Below are 21,566 nucleotides of genomic sequence, written 5' to 3' on the forward strand. Positions count from 1 at the left end.
GACGCTTTCAAAATATTTTGCCATAAGGGGACCTACTTGCAGCTGGTAATAAAGTGGGTTACCTGTTAGTTAACTGGTTAAGGATGTGGTAAATCCTTTAAATATTACGAATTATTTAATAATTATTAAAATTATTATTAAATTTTATTTTAATTTATTATTTTTAAAATTAATTTATATTTTTTATATTTATTTAATTTTTTTTAATTTAAAATAAATTATATTAATAAAATAATTTTTTTTTATTTATTATTTATATAAGTTTTAATTTTTTTTATATTTATTTTTTTTTAATTTAATTATTTTTTTAATATATACCGGGATTTATTTAATTTATTTTTAAATTTTATTTTATAATATATTTTTTTAATAAAAAATTTATATATTAATTTTTTATTTTTTATTTTAAAAAACTTTTTTATAAATAATAATTTTTTTTATATAAAATTAAATTAATTTAATTATATTTATATTAAAAAAATTAAAATATTATAATATTTATTATATTTTATAAATATTATAAGTTTTATTTTAAATTTAATATATATAAAAAAAAACATTATTTTTTTATATTATTATATTAAATTTTTTTTTTATATATTTTTTTATAAAAAATATAAATTTATTTAAAATTATTATTTTATAATAATAATATTAATTAATTTTATTTTTATTATTACGTTTAAATATTTTATTTTTAATATTAAATTTTTATTTTAATTTAAATTTAAATTTATTACGAAAATTTAATTACCGTATTTTTATTTTTAATTTTTATTTATTTTTTAAATAAAATTTAAATTAAATATTTAATTTAATTATTTTTTTTATAACTTTTTTTTTTTTTAATTATTTTTAATTTTTAATAATAATAAAAATTTTTTATATTATAAATAAAACATTTTTAAAATATAAATTTTATATAATTTTTTTATTATTTTTATATATAAATTTTTATTATTATTTTAAAAAATAATTTTTATATATAATAATTTTTTTAATATTAATAAAAAATAATTATAATTTTATTAAATTAAATAATATTTTTTTAATTTTTTATAATTTAATATTTATATATTTTATATTATTTTAACTTTTATTTTTTTATTCGTTTATTAAACTTTAATTTTTTTATAAATTTAATTTTTTTATATTTTATTTTTTTTAAAATTTTTTAAATAATAATTATTAATATTTTATAATTTTTACGTTATAAATTTTTCGTTAATTTTTTATAATTTTTTTTCTTATTAATTTTATTTTTATTAAATTTATTTACGATTTTTTTTTTAAAATTTTTATTTTAAATTATAAATTTTTCGTTACGTAAAATATTTTTTAATTATTTATTTTTAATAATAAATAATTTAATAATTAAATTAAATTTTTATTTAATAATATAAATATATATAAAATTATAAATATAAGTAAAAACGTTAAAAAATTTTTTTATTTTTTTATTAATTTTATTAATTATTAAATTTTTTAAAATAATTATTAAAATTTTAATAATAATATTTCATTTATTTATAATAATAAAAATAATAAAAAAAATAAAAAAAATAATAAAAAAATTAATTTATAATAAAAAAATTAATTTAATAATTATTTTAATATTTTATTTTAATAAAAAATAAATTAATAAATAAATAATTAATTAAATTAATAATTAAATAATTAAATTAATAATTAAATAATTAAATTAATAATTAAATAATTAAATTTATAATTTAAAAATTATTTTAAATATTAAATAACAATTAAGGTTGTAATTAAGTTAAGAGTTTTAAGTTTAATGTAACCTTATCCTTAACTAGCTGGCTGGCAGGTGACCCATTTTATTGCTAGCTGCAAGTGGGTCCCCTTATGGCAAAATATTTTGAAAGCGTCCTCCGTAAGCTCCCGCGTGACCCACAAATAGATGGATCCAAAACCCCAAACCCATCCAGCGCACCTACCTCTAGCTATTCAAGCTGTCAAGGCGGCCGCTAGTAGCTCACTCGAGGTAGCTGGGTAAGTGCTCTCTAGCACTACCGGCTCTAGCGCCCGGAGATCGGCACCTGGATGAAGCCGGATCTACAATCTCACTGCTATAACGATGAGTTGATAGGGTTGGTAAAAACCTTAGAATAGAGTCAAATTAAATGAGTTTGACTTCATTTCCCTTTAACTTTCGAGATGAATAAGACCTGCTTACCCATGTATACCTATAAAGCATATTGAGTCCGAGTCTAACCCTATTTTATATCGCTCTCACCAGGAACACAAGGAACACGCTCAGATACCTACCTAGGTAGCATGGTAAAAGGCCATTCGCTTCTTACGGGTCAACTTCTATCAATCATCAAACATTATAGATATAGAATATCTACAACGCAACATTGCTACGTTGGTAGGTCACCAAGGAAATATGAGGCTGCAAAGAACGTCGGGTACGTGCATCTACCCCAACAGCCACATCGTCATTTATTTGTATGATGGAGGTATACTGCTTGTATAGTCTTGATTAAAACGTGCAATATTTAGGAACATTAAACAGCTTGTTCGAAATATTTCGGCTAAAAGTCTTAGCACACCGATTGCGTATCGAACTGCCTACGGGAGCTCGTCGATACCAGACTCGCTTTGCGGCTTGAAGCCACATGCGTGTCGGCCATGGCGTCAAGTAGGGAATTCGTACAGGCGGATATCGTTTTCCACTTGCAGAACGACGTCTAAGATTCGGGCCGGCGATGACATGCTCGACTTCTCTCGAGACCCGCATTCCTAATGGGTCTGGATACATGAAGTGAACCAGCCATGAGGCAGGCTTGAAAGTTCCAGACTCGGCGGATGAGTAGGTATGGATACTCCTGGAAAGCGGATCGCATTTGCGTTTTGTTATTTGAGTCCATGTTAAACTTCGACTTTGGGTTGGAATATGCGCCACGAAGATATCGGATGCTACAGCTAATGATCCGATAAGAGCCTTAATTCGTTATCACAGTGGATATACTACCCACTTTACGGAGCGCAAATATCGGATCCAGTTATGGTATCCATAAGGGTATGAACTTTAGTCAGGGCTCGTTCAAGCTTCACCATGGATGCCTTAGGTATATCTCCTTTCTCTTTCTCGACATGCTCCATAGATGGTAGGACGGATCTAGTATAGACTGTGGTATGATCGAAGCCGAGGCCTGGGTAAGAAGAGCTTAGGGATAAAAGCCGCAAATACCTACTATAACCGCTTGTAGCAGTAATGGAAGTAAGGAAGACCCCAGAAAAATTGATGATAGTATCAGGTACTACCTTGGTAACCTGATGGCGCATATTTACTGGATGTGTTAGATTTCATATCCCGGTGTAGAAAGGTAGGTAGTTGGTGAAAGAGTTGTTGATATCATCCCGCTATGTGCGGCTTTTCGGGATATAGAAACGAAACCCCCAGAACGAAGACAAATATAGAAATTGCCTCTTGTATAGAATGTGCATACTACTTTTCACGCACGTGGTTACAGAACAAAGACATGCTATAGCATTAATTACTATATTAGTACCAGTCGACCCCTTGGACACGCTAAATATCCAACTCTCTGGGTCAGCATAATCCACATGAAGAATGTTAGAGGTGCGCTATAGAGATACCCATCAACTCAATATAAGGTCTATACACGACAACCGGGAACTTTTGCCACATGTCAACTTAGAAAACGGTCCGTTTTGATAACAGTGGGAATATGAATTCATAATCACCTGAAGAGGTGGGGATACACATCATATTTTGACGTTACGTGCCCCGTTGTTTCGTCAAAGATCGGAGCAAGATCTTTCTTAAGACAGGCTTGTCCCGTAAGCCCACAACTAGACTCTAGAAGGGCCAAGACTAATAGGCCAAGCAGAGCTTTATTAGATGAGATCGCGTACTACAAGAATGTGATATAGAAACACATCGCATAGTATCCATAATTGGAATCGCCTTATCGTACATGCTCCCGGGATTGTTACCGAAACGGAGGACAATCAAGAATTCGATTGGATGCTAAAAGGGTTAATATACTAGGTATTTCACTTAGGTAGGGTGGGAGCGGGGCTACGCCGTCATCCTGCAGTTCTCGTTCTTGTTGAGCTTAGTCAAAGGTCCCTGATAGTTGTGATATTCGACAGTCGAATAGAAATCGATAGAATATATTAAAACTTAGGGGTCTAAAGTTGTATATTTGCTTGATATTTCGATTTGATACTTGGCGGAATTGATGTGGTATATAATTACCTATGAATCGAGAGTTACAATTGAGCTGGAGTTTTTACACGTAACGTCGTAACAAAGCTCGTAGAGAGAAAGGGATTCATTGTTGAGGCTAACTTGAGGCAAGAGAGCGAGAAGCCGCCCTCGTTTTATTGGAAGAAGACCCCCATGCGAGAGTGGACACGTGCTAGGCTTTACGTACAAGTGCAAAGCGGATTGGTCAATTAAGTCAATTAGGTGAAGGTTTGGGTAGTTGCTTCCCGTTTCCGCACCTACTCTGCTACTCTAACCCGTCTAACCTGGAGGCATCTGACATCATCTACCCCTGCTCAACGTTGAACTAAATCTGGAGCAGATACTTACTACATAACTTCCCGTGCCTACCTCTCTAGAGAAAGTTGTCAATTTCTTCTATCTTTTAACTCACTAACCTGTCTCTCAACCTATCATCCGATACTCTTTCTTGCGACCCCTAACTCAACACAAATACTAAGCCGCCCGTGTGTAATATTGATTGTTTTTGATTGGCTTCCAGATTGACGATAGAGTCTCGCCCTCAATCCCCGTTGGTTGTAAGACGCTTGTGATTACGCAGGGTCCTTGGTCTGATCTGTTCGTCTCTACTACTTCTTTATCCCCTGTCGCTTCGTGGCGGTCACCAACCAGTGCCCTAGCTTAGGTTCGTCCCTCCCACGACAATCACGATCCCCTCGCCCCCCGCGCGTCTCACTACTTAACCCCTCGGATTCGACATAATCAACTCGCGCTCTTCTACCTTTTTGTTGAAATTACTAGTCACGGAGTAATTCGGTTAGAAAAAACATCGCATTTAGGGAGCATCGGACATCTCGATCACAAAAAGACGCAATAGAATCTCCGGAATACCCCACTAGCTTGGCTACATTCGATCGAACTATCCTATACCGCTTTTACTGTATTGCTTCCTCTTTGATTCTCCTTACCCTCAAAACGCCTGCGAATTGCTCTTGCCAACTCGCCATGGCCGATTTACTAACGTCGGGTGTCACGAAAGGCCACCGGCGCGATGCAAAAGACGGAGTCCGCGACGGAAGTGTCGATTTTGGTGTGTTCGACGATGCTAAGACCTACTATACCTCCGATGCTCGGCATGGCGATCGGTTGAACAAGCGGAACCGCACACTATCCCAGGTATGCTGTACTATGTATTACCTTGTACGACAATCCGTATATCATTGGCTAAGATGATCTAGAATGGTATCATCCAAGAGATGGAGCGAATGGCGCTCCACGAACCGCACAGACGAGGTAGTCACGGTATGGAACACCCTCACTAAATATGAAGAAGGCAAGGGAACTAAATCTCCTGACTCAGATGAGGGGAGCAGGCAGCACTCACGCCAATTCCTTGTCGATGTTGATAGTACCCTGGAGAGTCTACAAGCTCAAGAAGATACCGATGGAAACATGCAAATTACGATCGAGGATGCTGGTCCGAAGGTTAGTCCCTCAGAACCTCATAACCTAGTCATTGTGGATTAGTCCCTAAATTGTTTTAATTAGGTGATGGCTCTCCGAACTGCTGCGTCTGGCGGTTATAACCGATTTGACATTCGAGGCACATATATGCTCTCAAACCTCTTGCAAGAATTATACATGGCGAAAGAATTTGGTCGTAAACGAATCATCCTCGATATAGGCCGCTTAAATGAGAACCCAGTTAGCAGATTATCTAGGCTTATCAAGACTCAATTCTGGGACGGCCTGACTCGTCGTATCGACGCCTCGAGCATCGAAATAGCGGCGAAGGATCCCAAAGACTGGACGGATGATCCGCGACCTCGCATCTATATTCCGAGGAGAGCTCCGGAACAATACGAGTTTTACCAAAAAGTTGCTCGTGACCGACCAGAAATTCGGCTAGACGTTCTATATCTGCCTGAGAAGATCACCCCCGAAGTAGTACGAGACATGAATGATAAACCTGGGCTGCTTGCGGTCGATATGGAGGAAGTTGTAGACCCGAAGACTGGAGAGAAAACCCTGCGCGGGCTTCCGTTTGTGGTTCCCGGAGGGAGGTTCAATGAGTTGTACGGGTGGGATAGCTATATGGAGTCTCTTGGGCTACTAGTTAATGACAAGGCGTACCTCGCCAAGTCGATGGTCCAAAACTTTTGCTTCTGCATTAAACACTATGGCAAAATCCTCAACGCAACTAGATCGTACTACTTGTCGCGATCACAGCCGCCTTTCTTAACCGATATGGCTCTTCGTGTGTACGAGAAAATCCAGCACGAGCCTGGCGCCATTGACTTCCTTCGCACGGCATTCCTCGCCGCGATCAAGGAATATTACTGCGTGTGGACGGCAGAGCCACGACTGGATCCGAAGAGTGGTCTGTCAAGGTACCGTCCGGAAGGATTAGGCGTGCCACCAGAAACGGAAGCTTCCCACTTCGTCCACATCCTCGAACCCTACGCCAAGAAATACAACATGACGTTCGAAGAATTTGTCAGAGCATATAACTATAGAAAGGTTGACGAACCGGAATTAGACGAATACTTCCTCCACGACCGAGCAGTGCGAGAGTCGGGCCACGATACGTCGTACAGACTCGAAAAGGTCTGCGCCAACCTTGCGACGATTGACCTGAACTCGCTGATCTACAAGTACGAGATGGACATTGCGCGTACGATCCGCAATGTCTTCGGGGATAAACTAGAGATCCCGGCCGAATGGTGCGGCGGTGACATGGTTCCCGGTCAAGTGGAGACGTCAGCGATCTGGGACCGGAGATGGAAGAGGAGAAGGGCAGCGATCCATAAGTACTGCTGGAACGATGATAAGGGCATGTATTTCGACTACGACACCGTCAAGCAGGAGCAGTGCACGTACGAGAGCTGTACGACGTTCTGGCCACTGTGGGCTGGCGTACCAGATCCGGAGCGCGCGGCTAAGGTGGTCAAGTGCGCGTTGCCTAAGTTCGAGGCGTACGGAGGTCTGTTGTCAGGTACGGAGGAGAGCCGCGGCGCGGTCAGCCTAGAGAGACCCAACAGACAGTGGGATTATCCGTACGGATGGGCGCCGCAGCAGATGCTGGCGTGGACAGGGCTGTACAGGTACGGATACGCGGACCTGGCGCAGAAGCTGGCATATAAGTGGCTGTTCATGGTGACCAAGGCATTCTTCGACTTCAATGGTGTAGTAGTGGAAAAGTACGATGTTACAAGGCCTGTAGACCCGCACCGCGTGGATGCGGAGTACGGTAACCAAGGATTGGATTTCAAAGGTGTTGCTAAGGAAGGGTAAGTCTTGAGATCAAAAGATGAAGAGAATTATGGCTAACATCTTTCTAGGTTCGGTTGGGTCAACGCGAGCTACGTGTACGGCCTCCAGTTCATCAACACTGAGATGAAGAGGGCACTAGGGACCCTAACGCCGTACGAGACGTACGAAAGGGCCCAGCAGCTGAAAGAGGAGAAGCTCTTACAGGAGCTGGCCTGAATTCACCTTAGAAATAAACTAAGGCCAAACTGATGTTTTGCGAACGGGGATGACAGATACCGCTCGCTTAAAATTCCCTACCAGTTACTGTGGACAAGCATTGCTTTTTTTGTATGCTCCTAACCACCTGACGAATCATCATTTTTTTCTATGCATGGTTATTATTAAGGCTGATGGCTGGGCTGGGGACGGAAGATGATAGATGGAGATGGCAGGGAAGAATAAGTCGTATCCGTGTGCACTGCATCTGATGTAGGTAGTATCGTAGTGTGTAGGACGATGAATAAGTATTGTCTAGTCTCTACCTAGCTTGGGGTTTGAGGATATGTTGAAGATGAGGTTTCAAGTGACGAGATTGACGATTAATGAAATGGTAACGATACTCACTTCTACCAACCTAAAACCCTATTCATATCAAATAGGATAATTAAATAGGTATGTTTGATGTAAAGCTTTGTTCTTGATACTTGAAGTGCTCGGACAGTATACGCTCAATAGATGCCATCGAGGAAAAGCTGAACAAGGGCGAAGGTAACACAATATATGAGATTACCTAATCGGGTAACAGCTATACAGTGACCGGCGTTTGTAGGCCATCATTCGCCAATATGAGCTATCCTTGTTCACGTATAATTGCGTTAGCACGTTTCAATAGTTCGAAGTCAACGCATGTCGAGTATTTATCGTTGAATGCATATCTCGTCCAAACTCCCGCAAGCCGAGGCCCGGGAACCAAGGCATTTTATTCGGGTGCGAACGGGGAAGGTTCCGTTCCTTTTACACAGCTTCATAACAAGTACAAGCTTAAGATATACATACAATGTCTATGGAAGAGGTCCTTTGTTGCGATGGCTTTTACTATCGATGCATTTTAGTCCCTTTCTATTGGATCACTTGGGCAGGGTGGACTGATTCATACATTTGATCTTCACATGTCAAGCTCCAGATATGCTGCTCTACCCCAGAATACATGGTACTAAAATGTCCGGCTAGGGACTAGCTCGCTTGGTAGTACAGATTGCTTTGTTTTGTAACGATTACCGAGTTCAATGTATTTTGTTAAGTCGAATTAATTTTCTATGACAAGTATTCGTCGATTCACTGGAATATGTACGAACTGCGCACTCTTAAATAGAAGAGAGCAACTCTATAAAACGTCATTATCAAGTGCCAAAAGGAAGCCTTCTCCAAATCCTTAATCCCGGCTGCCGGTTCTTGCTACCCTCTTATACGGTTAGTCACGTAGTACAACCCCGACGCCTCCAATTGCGGGGGACCAGGGGGTGGGACCACTAAACACAAGTGGGTTCCCCTTCGTAACTTACCGTAGCTTTTCTTTCTTCTCCTTCTGGGCTCTAACTCGGCAACTCGGCCAATTACGGCAAACCAGACGCACCACACTTACCCCCATCTAGGCCCTCCCAGCTCCCCTTGAGCCGAGAAGCCGCATCGTTTCGACGTCAGAAGCTGCTGAGAAGGGTAACTCTGCGGCTTGATAACCCCATGTGCTACTCCTTAGTTCCGAGGCGCGCCGCTGAAGAGCGCAGAGAGGGAGAGAGAAGAGAGAAGGGGTCTGACCCAACGACCAATGAGTAAGCGCGCCGGTACCGTGGCCGACGGGGAAGCTACAGAACCAGTCATACTATCGATGGCAAGATATGATGGAATGCTCAATAGCCGCTTGACCGATCGCTGCCGAGCCCCTGGGCCTGTGGCAGGTTGCGAGGGTAAGTATTCTGAGCCGACTGAGATCCATTGCATTTTGTAGATCAGATGGGTTGATTGGCTTTTTCGTGTCAGCTTATGTATATACATATACATACGCCGTCATCTCTCTCTCACCCGTCTCCCTGCATTCGTAGCTCGGAATCTTCTTTGTTGATAAAAGATCCACATGTAAATTGGCTCTTGACTCATACTTAATCCCGTTCCTTCATATTAGACCTCTCTTCCCCGCGTAAGCTAAGGTAACTAGGTGCAAGTATACACATCCATATACTCATCGTGTCGTCGACCTCGGATCTAGAGACCAGACAAAGACATCCATTCTAAAATCTCCACACTCACGGTCTATATCTCATATCTCGAGAAGACCTGACATCATACATCATCACTGGTCCCCCATTCTTCTTAACCCATATTGCCCAGTATGGCGTCCAACAACATGATCAACCAGGCCATCGACCCGGATGTCGAAGACGAGCTGTTCTTGAAGGAGGTCGAGGCCGTCAAGCAATGGTGGAGCGATCCCAGATGGAGATACACAAGACGGCCGTTCACCGCCGAGCAGATCGTCTCGAAGAGAGGCAACCTAAAGATTGACTACCCGAGCAACGCGCAGTCGAAGAAGCTGTGGAAAATCCTCGAGGGCCGCTTCCAGAACCGCGATGCCAGCTACACGTACGGCTGCTTGGAGCCGACCATGCTCACGCAGATGGCCAAGTATCTAGATACCGTCTACGTCTCCGGTTGGCAATCGTCGTCGACTGCCTCATCGTCCGACGAGCCCGGTCCAGATCTAGCAGACTACCCATATGTGAGCCTGACCTCTGTTGCTTACCCTCGCTGTGTATATAGGTAATGTACCTAAGCGGACACTCAACTAACGACAAAAAGACCACCGTCCCGAACAAAGTCAAGCACCTCTTCATGGCGCAGCTCTTCCACGACCGCAAGCAGCGGCAGGAACGTCTCAGCGCGCCCAAGGCCGAGCGCGCCAAGCTCGCCAACATCGACTATCTGCGGCCCATCATCGCGGACGCGGACACGGGGCACGGCGGCCTCACGGCGGTCATGAAGCTGACGAAGCTGTTCATCGAGCACGGCGCCGCGGGCATCCACATCGAGGACCAAGCGCCCGGGACCAAGAAGTGCGGGCACATGGCCGGCAAGGTGCTGGTGCCCATCTCGGAGCACATCAACCGGCTGGTGGCGATCCGGGCGCAGGCCGACATCATGGGCACGGATTTGTTGGCGGTCGCGCGCACCGACGCCGAGGCCGCGACGCTGATCACGACGACCATCGACCCGCGCGACCACGCTTTTATCCTCGGCAGCACGAACCCGCAGCTGCAGCCGCTGAACGACCTGATGATCGCGGCGGAGCGGTCGGGCAAGACGGGCGAGCAATTACAAGCTATCGAGGACGCGTGGCTGAAGCAGGCGAACCTGCGCCGCTTCGACGAGGCCGTCGTCGACGCGATCCACGCCTCGCCGGCGCTGCAGAATAAGAAGGAGCTCGCGGCGCAGTACCTATCCCGGGCTAAGGGGAAGAGCCTCGCCGAGGCGCGCGCCGTCGCGCACGGGATCACCGGCGCGGATATCTACTTCGATTGGGACGCGCCGAGGACGAGGGAGGGGTATTATAGGTTGAAGGGCGGCTGCGATTGTGCGATTAATAGGGCGATCGCGTATGCTCCCTACTGCGACGCAATTTGGATGGAGAGCAAGCTTCCGGATTACAAGCAGGCGGAGGAGTTTGCGAAGGGTGTGCACGCCGTCTGGCCTGAGCAGAAGTACGTTTTCCCTCTCAATTCCTTTTTTTCCAACCCAATACACCCATTATACCAAAATACTAGTAGAGCACCCGACTAACATCAAACCACACAGACTGGCGTACAACCTCTCGCCCTCGTTCAACTGGAAGACGGCGATGCCGCGCGACGAGCAGGAGACGTACATCCGGCGGCTGGCGACGCTGGGGTACTGCTGGCAGTTCATCACGCTGGCGGGCCTGCACACGACGGCGCTGATCAGCGACCGGTTCGCGCGGGCGTACGCCGAGAACGGCATGCGCGCGTACGGCGAGCTCGTCCAGGAGCCCGAGATCGAGGGCGGCGTCGACGTCGTCAAGCACCAGAAGTGGAGCGGCGCCACCTACGTCGACGAGCTGCAGAAGATGGTCACCGGCGGCGTGAGCAGCACCGCCGCCATGGGCAAGGGCGTCACGGAGGATCAGTTTCATTAGTTAGTCGGTTGATGATCTTTGGATGGGAGGGGAGATTGGAAAGACAGGATGGGACGGAGGGGAGGGGATGAATTTATAGAGAAAGGCTCTACGCCTGAAGGAAAATTACTTACACACATATATACATACCTACATTTAGGGTCTGGTGTATTACGGCCGGTAAATTATCATGTCTATCTACATATTAGTTCTAGACATCGATGGATATGACGATAGTTACAATGTTATGGAATTATGAACTTGAATCGCCTATCGCTTTGGTATAGTTTTGAATGTAAAGTAGCTCAGCTTGGAGCGTGAGATTTCGGTGCTATTAGCCTAAGTAGACGCATATTCCGGTTATAAATGATAGATATCTCCATCTTATGTCATCCTACTTCCGGTGAGACGGATGTAAGAACCTTACTTGAAAACTTTACTTAAACGGTTTAAATCATGGAAAAAATGAGTGTGTATCCGACAATCAATACGGCGCAGACGTCTTCCTCTCTGCCGCCCTTCGTTGGAACCAAGGTCGAGCCCATGACCTCCACCTAGCGACACGTTTCAACGGAGAAAGTTCGATGGAGCACTGATGCGTATCAATCGATATCTGTTCGATCTGCTCTCTCCGTTGGCGGTTGAGCCATCTGAGTTTCAGCGCCTCCTTTCCCAGCTGGGTAAACATTTCGTCGATGTTCTCGCCCGTCTTCGCGGACGTCTCGGCGAACGTACACTGAATATTGAAACTCCTTGCCAGTTTATTTCCCTCAGCCCAGGAGACCTCCCTTTCTTCATCCTCGCAGTCAGAATTGCTGGCTAAGAGGACGAGGCCGTACATGCGCTCACCACCAACCAAATTGTTAACACGGTTGTGAATTTCCGAGGCCAGGCCGAAGGATGCTCTCGATCTAACGTCGTAGACTATGACCGCAGCTTCTGTGATCCTGACGGCTTGCTTAAGCCGCTCTTCGTTGGATAGGTGCTGAGAGGGCAGTTCTAGGGCGTTGAAGATGTATGTCTGGTCCTCGATCTTCATGCTGTGGCGATATGCTCGTTCTTGTTCGTCAGAATCGAGTGACTCGTCATCTTCAACTTCTTTAGCGGATGAGCCGTGGCAGAACTATTTTATGTTAGATGTATAGAATGCGTATCCCTTTGAGTGTAGTGGTTACCCTCTCTAGTATTGATGTTTTCCCACACCCTTTAGCCCCTAGGACTAGGAACATGAATTGTCCCGCAGGCACTACTGGCATACGGGATTTCTCTTGAATATCGTCATCCTCATCCTCGTCTTCATCGTCTTCGCCACTAGGTTCCCATGAGAGTAGGGCAAGGAAATATCGAACCTCCTCCTCGGTCAAAACCATCAAGTCGTCCATTATGACTACGCAGACTTAAGGGTGGTAACGAAAGCAACAAAAGCACCAACGAGACGAAGTTTACCAGACTACGTCGTAGTTGGATAGAAAGAAGGAAAGATCCAAGTTATATGGCAAGAGGTGCTCACGAGTTACAGCATGGCGGAAGAGCATAGCACAATTACGAAAATGGACAGATCCTGTAACCTTCCAATATGCCCGTCAAATTCTGTCGAATGTTACAGAATTTGTCCTCTGTGCGACAGGACAGTCGCAAGTGATCGGGTGGATATGGTCATAGAAAGGAGAAATGAGAATATTTTGTCGGTACAGACGCATGATCATGTATCGATATATGTTCGATGAGGCTTGTCGTGAGCATTATTTCTTATTATCGGGCGATAGCAGGCCAATCTGATCGAGGCTGGTTCCCGAAGCGCATTCCATGATGCATTACCCGCCTATCGATCGGTACACGTATCTCAAATAATAATATATTGATATCAAAGTCCGAAGTGACACGGCTTCTCAAGAAGAGATCCATCTAATGAGGATATCGACGATAACCGGGTTGATGGAAGTTGATAGATGATTGATGGTTAAGTAAGATTCGGTATGTTTGATCCGAAAGGAACTTAAAAGGTCGTGGCCGTGATCGTCGTGGTCAGGCGTGCCTTCCTTCAGCTAGGTGGGCGGGTGAAGCATGGAAGCCACACAATCGATCCTGGGCATTCAAACCCCTGTCATGCCCAGCAGCTGCTTCCCTAACTGACCAATCTTTGTCGCTGAGGTTCGGCTGTTACGCTACTAATGCGGCTACGAGTGCCCATATCTTCAGGGCTCCATTAAAAATTGCGCCCCGAATCCCTTCTTAACTTCTCGGTAAACCGCTTGCGCCGCGCTTAATCCACAGCTGAAGATGGTGTCGGCACCATCGTCAAGCCTGCTTCCCTATTAGTTTAATTGTTGGCGGGCTGAAATACTTTCTGCGGTTAATAGTGAGTCAGTGAAATGAGACCTTTCGAAGGTTCCCGCGTGTCGGTGGACATGCCTGCTTTATTTCATTCTATCTACATATATACATCCTACCTAATGTTTGTCATCCACCTGTCGTGTCCGTTCCTCGTGCAATATTCAACCCTCTGGACTCATACGGAAACGGTTTGGTGACTATCTCCGTAATACATAATCTACCTAGTCTGCCTAATCTGCTTAACCTATTAGTTCTTTCCTACTTATGCACACCTACCTCACCAAGGTAGAGGCTAGGTTTTTCCTATTCCTATTCCGTCTCGGTCTAACTTCGTCTTCCCTACGCGTTCAACTCGGGAACGACCTCAAACTAAAGCTTACCAATATTATTTCTGACGGTAAATAATATCAATCTTCGACATCACGAGAAAATCAGCTCACTCGGCCTGCTGCACTCGCAGTGCTCCAACGTTCTTCTTCGGGCATCAGCGAGTGCGACTAACCGTCTCACAACAGCATGAGCCCTCTCACGACCTGCGGTTACTAGCCCAGTGTGGATAATTACAGATCTGGACAATTGAAAGCGTTAGCGGGGTACACAAGAATTCATAACTTGGTCCCTTGTTTCATCAATCGAACGTGGTGTAAGCTAAATACTTGATACTCAAGTATTTCACCTGCGCCAGGATGCGCTGACGATGGCTTACAACAATACCCACTTCAGCGCTTTCCAGTATGCGTCCACGTCTACCGCCGCACCGCCACAGCCACCCCGATCTGGACGGCAACTTGCACAACGGCACCACTATCTGAATCACAAAGTCTCCGACCTGTCAGACGGTCTGTACGACGGCGCTGCGTCGCCCGCCGGCCTCAGGGGTCGCGAGTCCCTCGTATCACTTCAGTCGTCGTACGAATCAGCCCGCCCAAACGCCGCCGCGGACGACGCTACCGCTGACGATAGTAGCGCATACGACCTAGGATCCTCGTGGTCCGTCCCTTTCGTCGGATCGGGCGGGGGCCGGTACCAGCCCATTTCGTCGTCTGGCCGTTCTGACTCGAATTACGCTTATCGTTTCAAGAGCTTTCGTGCAAGGGCCAGAGACAGGGACACCATCTATGAAGACGACAGTATCGACATGTCACTACTCAACCACGCTGCGCGACCTGAACGCTCTAATGCTAGCCATAGCCAAAGCCATATTCATGGTCCATCCGCGTCCATCTCTGGTAACGAGCCGGCATCACCCGCCGTCGACATAACGTCCTTCGAGGGCCCGATGTGCGCGGAGAACCAGGAATTCTTCACGTCACTACAGGCCGCGCAAGAAGCCAGCGGTCAACTCACCGGCGGGCTTGGCTCAGGTTTGGAAACCCCTAAGGCTAGGATCGACGGGGCCCAGCTCGTGGCAAGCTCGCCGCTGAAGCGTAGCTTCACGCGCACTTTCTCTATGCGCAGATCGCCAGCGTGCGCGGATCTGCACGCCAACTTGAAGGTGTTGGGACAGAGCGAGGCAAATCGCAGAGGCGAGGTGATCGAAGTCGTGATGGATGAGGAAAGGGAGGAGGAGATGGCCGATGTGGACATCAGCACGATGGTTGGCCCAAGTTCGGCGCGCTTGGATCACGACCGCGATCACATACGTAATTCGGTGCTCCCGAGGCGGGAGAGGAAGACGGAGGTTTTCTACCCGCAGCCCAATTGGAAGCCGTTTTCCATGAGGTGGCCGTACTGTGAGTTTATTTTCCGAGTTTTGTGTTCCCTTTTCCGGAGTTGATCGATGGGGTGGCTCTCACAAACATGGTCGAGCTGTACCGATTTATGAGACATGTCTTGCCTTACAAGGCGGTCGTACTGATATGAGACTTTGTTGAGCTACCGGTGCTAACTATCGGGATTACAGTGACGTGGTTAATTCTCCTATCCATCGGACTTGCCATTGCCCAGGAGATTCTTTATCAGAGATCACTCCAGGAACCTCTGGTCGAGTTCCAACGAGCTACAGATTTAGGAGCCGGTTATTACTTTATTATCAAATTCGTGCCCACGATCATCACCGTCACTTTCGGCGTGTTATGGCAGAACACCGATTTCGAAGTAAAGCGACTTGAAGCTTACTATCAACTCTCGAAGGAAGGAGGAGCGCTGGCGGCGGAGTCGATTAACGTCAATTACATCACCCTTTTCAATTTTGGGAGGCCTTTCTTAGCTCTGCAGCGTAAACACTACGCTGTAGCCGTATCCTCTATCGCCACCATCCTCGCCGTCTCCCTAGTCCCTACGCTCGGCTCTGCTGCCCTGGTCGTGTCGGAAGTCGTGCTCGATAATGGCATTACTGAGAAAGCTATTAGCATCAACCCGGTTTTATCGCGCATCTTGACCATGACATTCTTCGTCATTGCCGTGTTAGGCTGTGTTCTCTTCTACCAGCTTAATACGCGACGCTCGGGTCTGTCGTCAGATGTAATGGGAATCGCCGGACTGGCGTCTATGGCCGTCGCAAGTCATATCATGATGGATTTCAAAGATATGGACGTGGCACCACCCAAAGAAATCCACCGCCGGTTGAAGAACCGACGTTACGCCCTTCGCAACTCGTCCCTCGTTCCCGAGGATTCTCAGCCGTCCGCGACGTCTAGTAGTATCGGAGCCGAAAAATACAAGGAGACAGATCTACCGGAGAACCCACACCCGTTAATGCTACGCGCGGAGGGCTGCATCCCGTTTATCGTGTTCGTCCTGCTGTTCCTAGGCTTCATCCCGGTATTTCTCTTCACACCAGCAAGCGCGCTTACCACCAAAGCACCTTGGGTCGTGACTATGCTCGCCGTGTGCATCAAGCTCACCTGGGGCAGCCTCGAGACGGCTATCCGCATGATGGAGCCGTATTATATCCTCTCCAAGCGACATGCACCCGCAAAGACTCTGACACTAGATTACACGGCAATGCCGTTCGCAGTCGTGGCCGCACACGCGCTGTTCAACCGCCACTGGACCGTGTTCGTTGTCGGCTTCGGCACGATCCTCGTCGAGGCGCTGACCATCTTCGCAACGAGCCTGGCCACCGTCGAAGGCAAGGATTTCCTGTCCATCCTGAGCCAAGCGGACCCTGGCAACGATAAGTTCTTGCAGAAGGGGCTTGGCTCGGGATCTGAGACCGTGCTTTCGTTCTCCGTGATCCTGGCCCTGACCGTAGTCATCTTAACCTACCTGATCGTGGTCGCGACTACGGTTTTTATCCGCAGAAGACACCCGTTCCTCCCCCGGCAGCCGAACACGATAAGTTCCGTGCTGGCGTTCATGCACCAGAGCAAGATGCTGTACGATTTCGTCGGCACGGCCAAGCTCGATAACGCGCAGATGCTGGAGAGGCTTGAGGGGCTGGGGAAGACGTATGGGCTGGGTTGGTTTGATGGACGCGATGATATGCCGCACCTGGGCATCGAGCAGGAGGAGCTGACGGGCAGTTATAAGCACGGTGTTAATTATGCCCAGGGCAATAAGCCGTGGCTTACTGAGTGGCAGCTCTTCTGATGGGCTTGCGGATGGGTGTAACTGGGGGTTTTATGTGGCCCTTTTTACCCCTTTAGGATTTGCTGGTGGCAGTGGTGATGTACATGGCAACTGATGCATCGTGTACAGATGTAATCCTTAATGACCTAAAGGACTAGGTATCTGCTAACACTCAGCATTTCGAAAGCATTACAAAAAATATAGCTAAACATTCATGATGATTTGTTTTGATTCTGTGCATGTTCATTTGGGCTCTTGAAAAGATGCTTTGGTTCCTGACTGCCTAAAACTCATCTTTTCACTACATACCCCTGATTACTTAGGCATTTATTAGCGAGATTCGGTCAAATGAATTCGGCCAGATCAATGGTTACCTCAACGTCTTGAATATGATTATCATCTGAATTTCTTTATAATCCCTTTGAGAGAAATTTGATAAAGAGGTCTCAAGAAGACTATTAGGTTACACGCACAGAACTGCGGCTGGTCATCAGTCAACAGGCCCCGTGGGCTTTTATCATCCTGTGATGTGATGCTGTATGTCTCAGGCTAAAAGGGGATGTAGTATTCCGTTTAGATAGTTAGGGAAATGTCTGAGATCGAAGTCCACATTACCGATATTCCCAAAGTCATGCCCAAGCAAGTTATACCAAGAAAGATATACACGTGGGCTATTTGCCGGCTCACGTCTGAATGTTGGAACGGTATCGGACGCAACGATGTGTTGTAGTAAGAGTAGTAGGGTCACTACAGGGTCAAACAAAGGCCTGGATTCGATTTATATAAGTGGCTAAAAAGTATCGAAGTTACTTCCGCGTGATGTGTCAAAAGATCGAAACAAAGTCGAGACTGACCAATTGTCTAAAAATGTGGGAATTTCCGGGAGCTGAGTGGCGCAATGTGGCCAAAGTGGCTAATCATTTCCTTATCGGCATATCTGGTCAGTGTGGTCGATGCAGGGGTTCAAGGGGTACAAGGCAACCACGAAGGAAGACAGTACCGGAAGAGCGGACCAAAAATAGAAAGGGATGATCGGCTGTACATCCTTCCTCATACAAACCTTGATGGTGAACTAGGTTCCTGTTAACAGCGGTCGGCACCCGTAAGCGTTTAACGTTTCGAGCTAGACCCAACATTTCCAAGGCTCCAAGGATCAAAATCGCAACTCAGCCCCCACCTACTTACATAGACCGTACATGACAATCTTTACATAGCAGCTGCTAACCCTCTTACGCATCTTTTCTTCCTTGACATCCTCACAAACTGGGCGCAGCAGCTGGACTCATAAGTTGTCTTAGTATGTGGAGGATCAATTGATGGCATTTCCTTCTTCTTATTAGCATTCTGAGCCTCTCCTTCTATTCTAACAGCCCACCTTCATTCAAACTTCCCACGGTCTTTTCGGAATACCTGTGCGCCATATCCGGTCATATCGCTCTTTCAAATAAACCGTCTCTATGATCTCGCTGTAAACCTAGAAACATATCTCCACCGCCATCCTTTTTCGCCGACGTGCTATGCGCATCGGTAACATACTATCCTCTCGATGTACAATTTCCGTCGCTGGACCATCGTCGCCGTCGTCGTCGGTGTCGTCGTCTTCCTTGCCACATTCTTACCTCAAGCCCTCAACCCCGTCCCGCCCAGCAAGGAAAAGCGGGAAGCCGACCAGGCATGGATTAATACTTCGCCGCATTGGTTAGATCGTCAAGCTTGCCGTTGGTTCAGTCTTTGCGGCCTATTGCACGTTAGGAGAGATCCTCCGGAGAAGCCGAAACATGAGGACGATGGCCACGAACTGAGGCTTGAACTGAGACAGGTCTTGGACGAGGAATTATCGGTCATATCCAAAGGAGGGCATAAAGATAACAAACTGAGGGGCATTCCGGACTACGTATTGAACTATGCTCCGCTGGTTCACCTCTACTCCAAGGAGTTCTTCTGGCCCTCCGATATTGCCGACCATATGAAACATGTAATGCCGGATCTCGGTGAAGACAAATGGCAGCAATTTAACAACGAGTCGCAACCTATAGGACTATCGAATTTAAACGAACTAAGCTCTAAGTTAGGTTTTGTACATCTCAACAGCAAGGACGATGTTGAATCTCGCCCCGAATGGCTTCATAGCAAGAACAACATACCCGCCGCTTTTAGTGACGAGGATGACGAGGTCGAAGGGCCAGACGATTCGGAGCCCGACAGGCGGTCTGGTGAAGATACGACGTGGTATGAGGTGGACCGGGATCATCCCTTACATCGAATCTCGGACCCCCGCAAGCTGCCCGGTGGCATGCCGAAACCGATAGGCTTCGCAAAACGCTCCCGAGACCTTAAATCTCGTCAGCAAGAGCAACAGAGACTCTTGTCTCAAGAAGCGCAAGACAAATTAAACAGACTAAATAAACCCGATGAGTCCGGATACTCGCGTGCGCCAGCCACCCTTGTTCTGGTAGACAAGGGATCTGGCATTATCGATGCCTTCTGGTTTTTCTTCTACGCCTATAACCTCGGACAGACGGTCCTGGGCACTCGCTACGGAAATCATGTTGGCGATTGGGAGCATTGCATGATTCGATTCGAGTCGGGTGTTCCTCGCGCCGTCTTCTTCAGCGAGCACGAAGGCGGTCAGGCGTATGCTTGGCATGCCGTAGAGAAGCGTGGGAACGAAACACAAATACAAAGACCAGTTATTTACAGCGCCGTGGGATCGCACGCGATGTACGCAACGCCTGGAAACCACCCATACGTGCTGCCTTTCGGGATGCTCAAAGACGTTACGGACCGAGGTCCTCTCTGGGATCCTTCGAAGAATCTGAGGGGCTATTGGTACGATTATGCCGCGACTAAAGACGACGAAGGCCTGGAGCCTGCTAAAGAGAACCCGGACGAACCCACGAGCTGGTTTCACTACAAGGGGACCTGGGGAGACAAGCTGTACGGCCTAGACGACGTGCGGCAATGGCGATTATTCGGCCAGTACCACTACGTGACGGGACCGCAAGGGCCCAAGTTCAAGAACCTCGGCAGGGAAAAGGTCTGCCAGACGTGGAGGTGCCGGATCATACACAGCATAGCAGAGGGCAAGAAAGGGAGCTGGCATTCATAAAGGAATAAAGACATGGGAGGGCACGGCATTACCGATATATATATACCAATACCATAGAACGGCGGCGTTTAGGACTTTGTTCCAACGGGATTTTAGATACCTCAGCGGTAGTTGGGCTTGCTTTCGACCGTTATGTTTTTTTATATATGTATGAAATCTATGCCGTATGAAAAATTGAATATCGAAATATTTATCTATCTAGGTTACATCTTGCGGAGTACTCCGATTCGTAGAATTAGTGATTTGGTCATTGGCTGGGCTAGGTAGGTAAGGCTAAAGTAGGTAGACCACTAATTTAGTCGCTTTCAGCTCTGTTCATATATCCAATGGATAATCGCCTATACTAGCCTTAGCTTCAGCTACTAGTATACGGTGGCATCATCTCGGACTGCACTCATATATCTTAATGATACGATACGAGCGCCTCAGCGGTTTCTGCGGAGGAAACCAGACGAAATGGGGACAATGTACCCTAGGTAATGGGGAGATATCTCCGCATCCTACGACCCCGGATTCTTACCCCGAATCTTTTACCCCATGGCACCAACATGCGCCGGGCGCTGATTGGAGCGCGTGTTAGAACGCCCACAGGGCTAAACCGCGCCCGGTACCCTTTCGCTAAAGCTTCGCCAACCCGGATATTTATTCCCTCCACTCAAACCCGCGCCCTAATACATAGTAGCCTAGCAATCGCGCAGGAACAGATGGGTACGACGTTACCCCCTTCGTAACCATGGGTTCGGGGTCCGAAGACTGTGCGTGGCCTTGGTCGTATCGAGTAAGTATGCTCCGCGAAGAAAGCATGCGTGGACGAGGATTCTCCAATGTGCTGGGTTTGGGTAAGTATGGATCGTATGTATGGGTGGGGAACGGGGATGGTACGGTGCCAGAGGTATAAGATGGCGTGTTGCGACGTCGAGCGAGCTCACCGAGTTCACCTCACCTTTTAATCG

At 46.1% G+C, this 21,566-nt stretch overlaps 5 protein-coding genes across 5 annotated transcripts; 4 read left to right on the forward strand and 1 right to left on the reverse strand.

Moving 5' to 3' along the window:
- Positions 1–5,529: 5,529 nt before the first annotated feature.
- F4807DRAFT_190504 (trehalase) lies at positions 5,530–8,139 on the forward strand. Its single transcript, XM_047993684.1, has 2 exons — positions 5,530–7,512; positions 7,564–8,139. The coding sequence occupies exons 1-2, from the start codon at positions 5,774–5,776 to the stop codon at positions 7,709–7,711; spliced, it is 1,887 nt and encodes a 628-aa protein (XP_047851714.1). The 5' UTR covers positions 5,530–5,773; the 3' UTR covers positions 7,712–8,139.
- Positions 8,140–9,696: 1,557 nt separating this feature from the next.
- Positions 9,697–11,910, forward strand: F4807DRAFT_190439 (isocitrate lyase). Its single transcript, XM_047993683.1, has 3 exons — positions 9,697–10,247; positions 10,328–11,226; positions 11,321–11,910. The coding sequence occupies exons 1-3, from the start codon at positions 9,861–9,863 to the stop codon at positions 11,676–11,678; spliced, it is 1,644 nt and encodes a 547-aa protein (XP_047851715.1). The 5' UTR covers positions 9,697–9,860; the 3' UTR covers positions 11,679–11,910.
- Positions 11,911–11,926: 16 nt separating this feature from the next.
- On the reverse strand, positions 11,927–13,744 carry F4807DRAFT_436062 (P-loop containing nucleoside triphosphate hydrolase protein). Its single transcript, XM_047998931.1, has 2 exons — positions 12,833–13,744; positions 11,927–12,780 (listed from the first exon to the last, which is right to left on the reverse strand). Exons 1-2 carry the CDS (start codon positions 13,037–13,039, stop codon positions 12,142–12,144), a joined length of 846 nt encoding a protein of 281 aa, XP_047851716.1. The 5' UTR covers positions 13,040–13,744; the 3' UTR covers positions 11,927–12,141.
- A 694-nt stretch (positions 13,745–14,438) lies between these two features.
- F4807DRAFT_190642 (uncharacterized protein) lies at positions 14,439–17,834 on the forward strand. Its single transcript, XM_047993685.1, has 2 exons — positions 14,439–15,724; positions 15,895–17,834. The coding sequence occupies exons 1-2, from the start codon at positions 14,689–14,691 to the stop codon at positions 17,523–17,525; spliced, it is 2,667 nt and encodes an 888-aa protein (XP_047851717.1). The 5' UTR covers positions 14,439–14,688; the 3' UTR covers positions 17,526–17,834.
- Positions 17,835–18,606: 772 nt separating this feature from the next.
- Positions 18,607–20,861, forward strand: F4807DRAFT_436076 (vacuolar protein sorting-associated protein). Its single transcript, XM_047998932.1, has one exon. The coding sequence runs from the start codon at positions 19,051–19,053 to the stop codon at positions 20,611–20,613; it is 1,563 nt and encodes a 520-aa protein (XP_047851718.1). The 5' UTR covers positions 18,607–19,050; the 3' UTR covers positions 20,614–20,861.
- The last annotated feature ends 705 nt before the right edge of the window (positions 20,862–21,566 follow it).

Source organism: Annulohypoxylon truncatum, assembly GCF_022578515.1.
Source record: "Annulohypoxylon truncatum strain CBS 140777 unplaced genomic scaffold F4807scaffold_29, whole genome shotgun sequence".
In the NCBI taxonomy this organism is placed as follows: Eukaryota; Fungi; Ascomycota; class Sordariomycetes; order Xylariales; family Hypoxylaceae; genus Annulohypoxylon; species Annulohypoxylon truncatum.

Bases quoted from the DNA above. Each gene is read 5' to 3' on its own strand.
- F4807DRAFT_436076 (XM_047998932.1), top strand. From the start codon at position 19,051: ATGTACAATTTCCGTCGCTGGACCATCGTCGCCGTCGTCGTCGGTGTC.
- F4807DRAFT_190504 (XM_047993684.1), top strand. From the start codon at position 5,774: ATGGCTCTCCGAACTGCTGCGTCTGGCGGTTATAACCGATTTGACATT. The intron at 7,513-7,563 runs GTAAGTCTTGAG...ACATCTTTCTAG, and splicing joins AAAGGTGTTGCTAAGGAAGG to GTTCGGTTGGGTCAACGCGA.
- F4807DRAFT_190439 (XM_047993683.1), top strand. From the start codon at position 9,861: ATGGCGTCCAACAACATGATCAACCAGGCCATCGACCCGGATGTCGAA. The intron at 10,248-10,327 runs GTGAGCCTGACC...AACGACAAAAAG, and splicing joins ATCTAGCAGACTACCCATAT to ACCACCGTCCCGAACAAAGT. The intron at 11,227-11,320 runs GTACGTTTTCCC...CAAACCACACAG, and splicing joins GCCGTCTGGCCTGAGCAGAA to ACTGGCGTACAACCTCTCGC.
- F4807DRAFT_436062 (XM_047998931.1), bottom strand. From the start codon at position 13,039: ATGGACGACTTGATGGTTTTGACCGAGGAGGAGGTTCGATATTTCCTT. The intron at 12,781-12,832 runs GTAACCACTACA...AACATAAAATAG, and splicing joins AAACATCAATACTAGAGAGG to TTCTGCCACGGCTCATCCGC.
- F4807DRAFT_190642 (XM_047993685.1), top strand. From the start codon at position 14,689: ATGGCTTACAACAATACCCACTTCAGCGCTTTCCAGTATGCGTCCACG. The intron at 15,725-15,894 runs GTGAGTTTATTT...TCGGGATTACAG, and splicing joins TTCCATGAGGTGGCCGTACT to TGACGTGGTTAATTCTCCTA.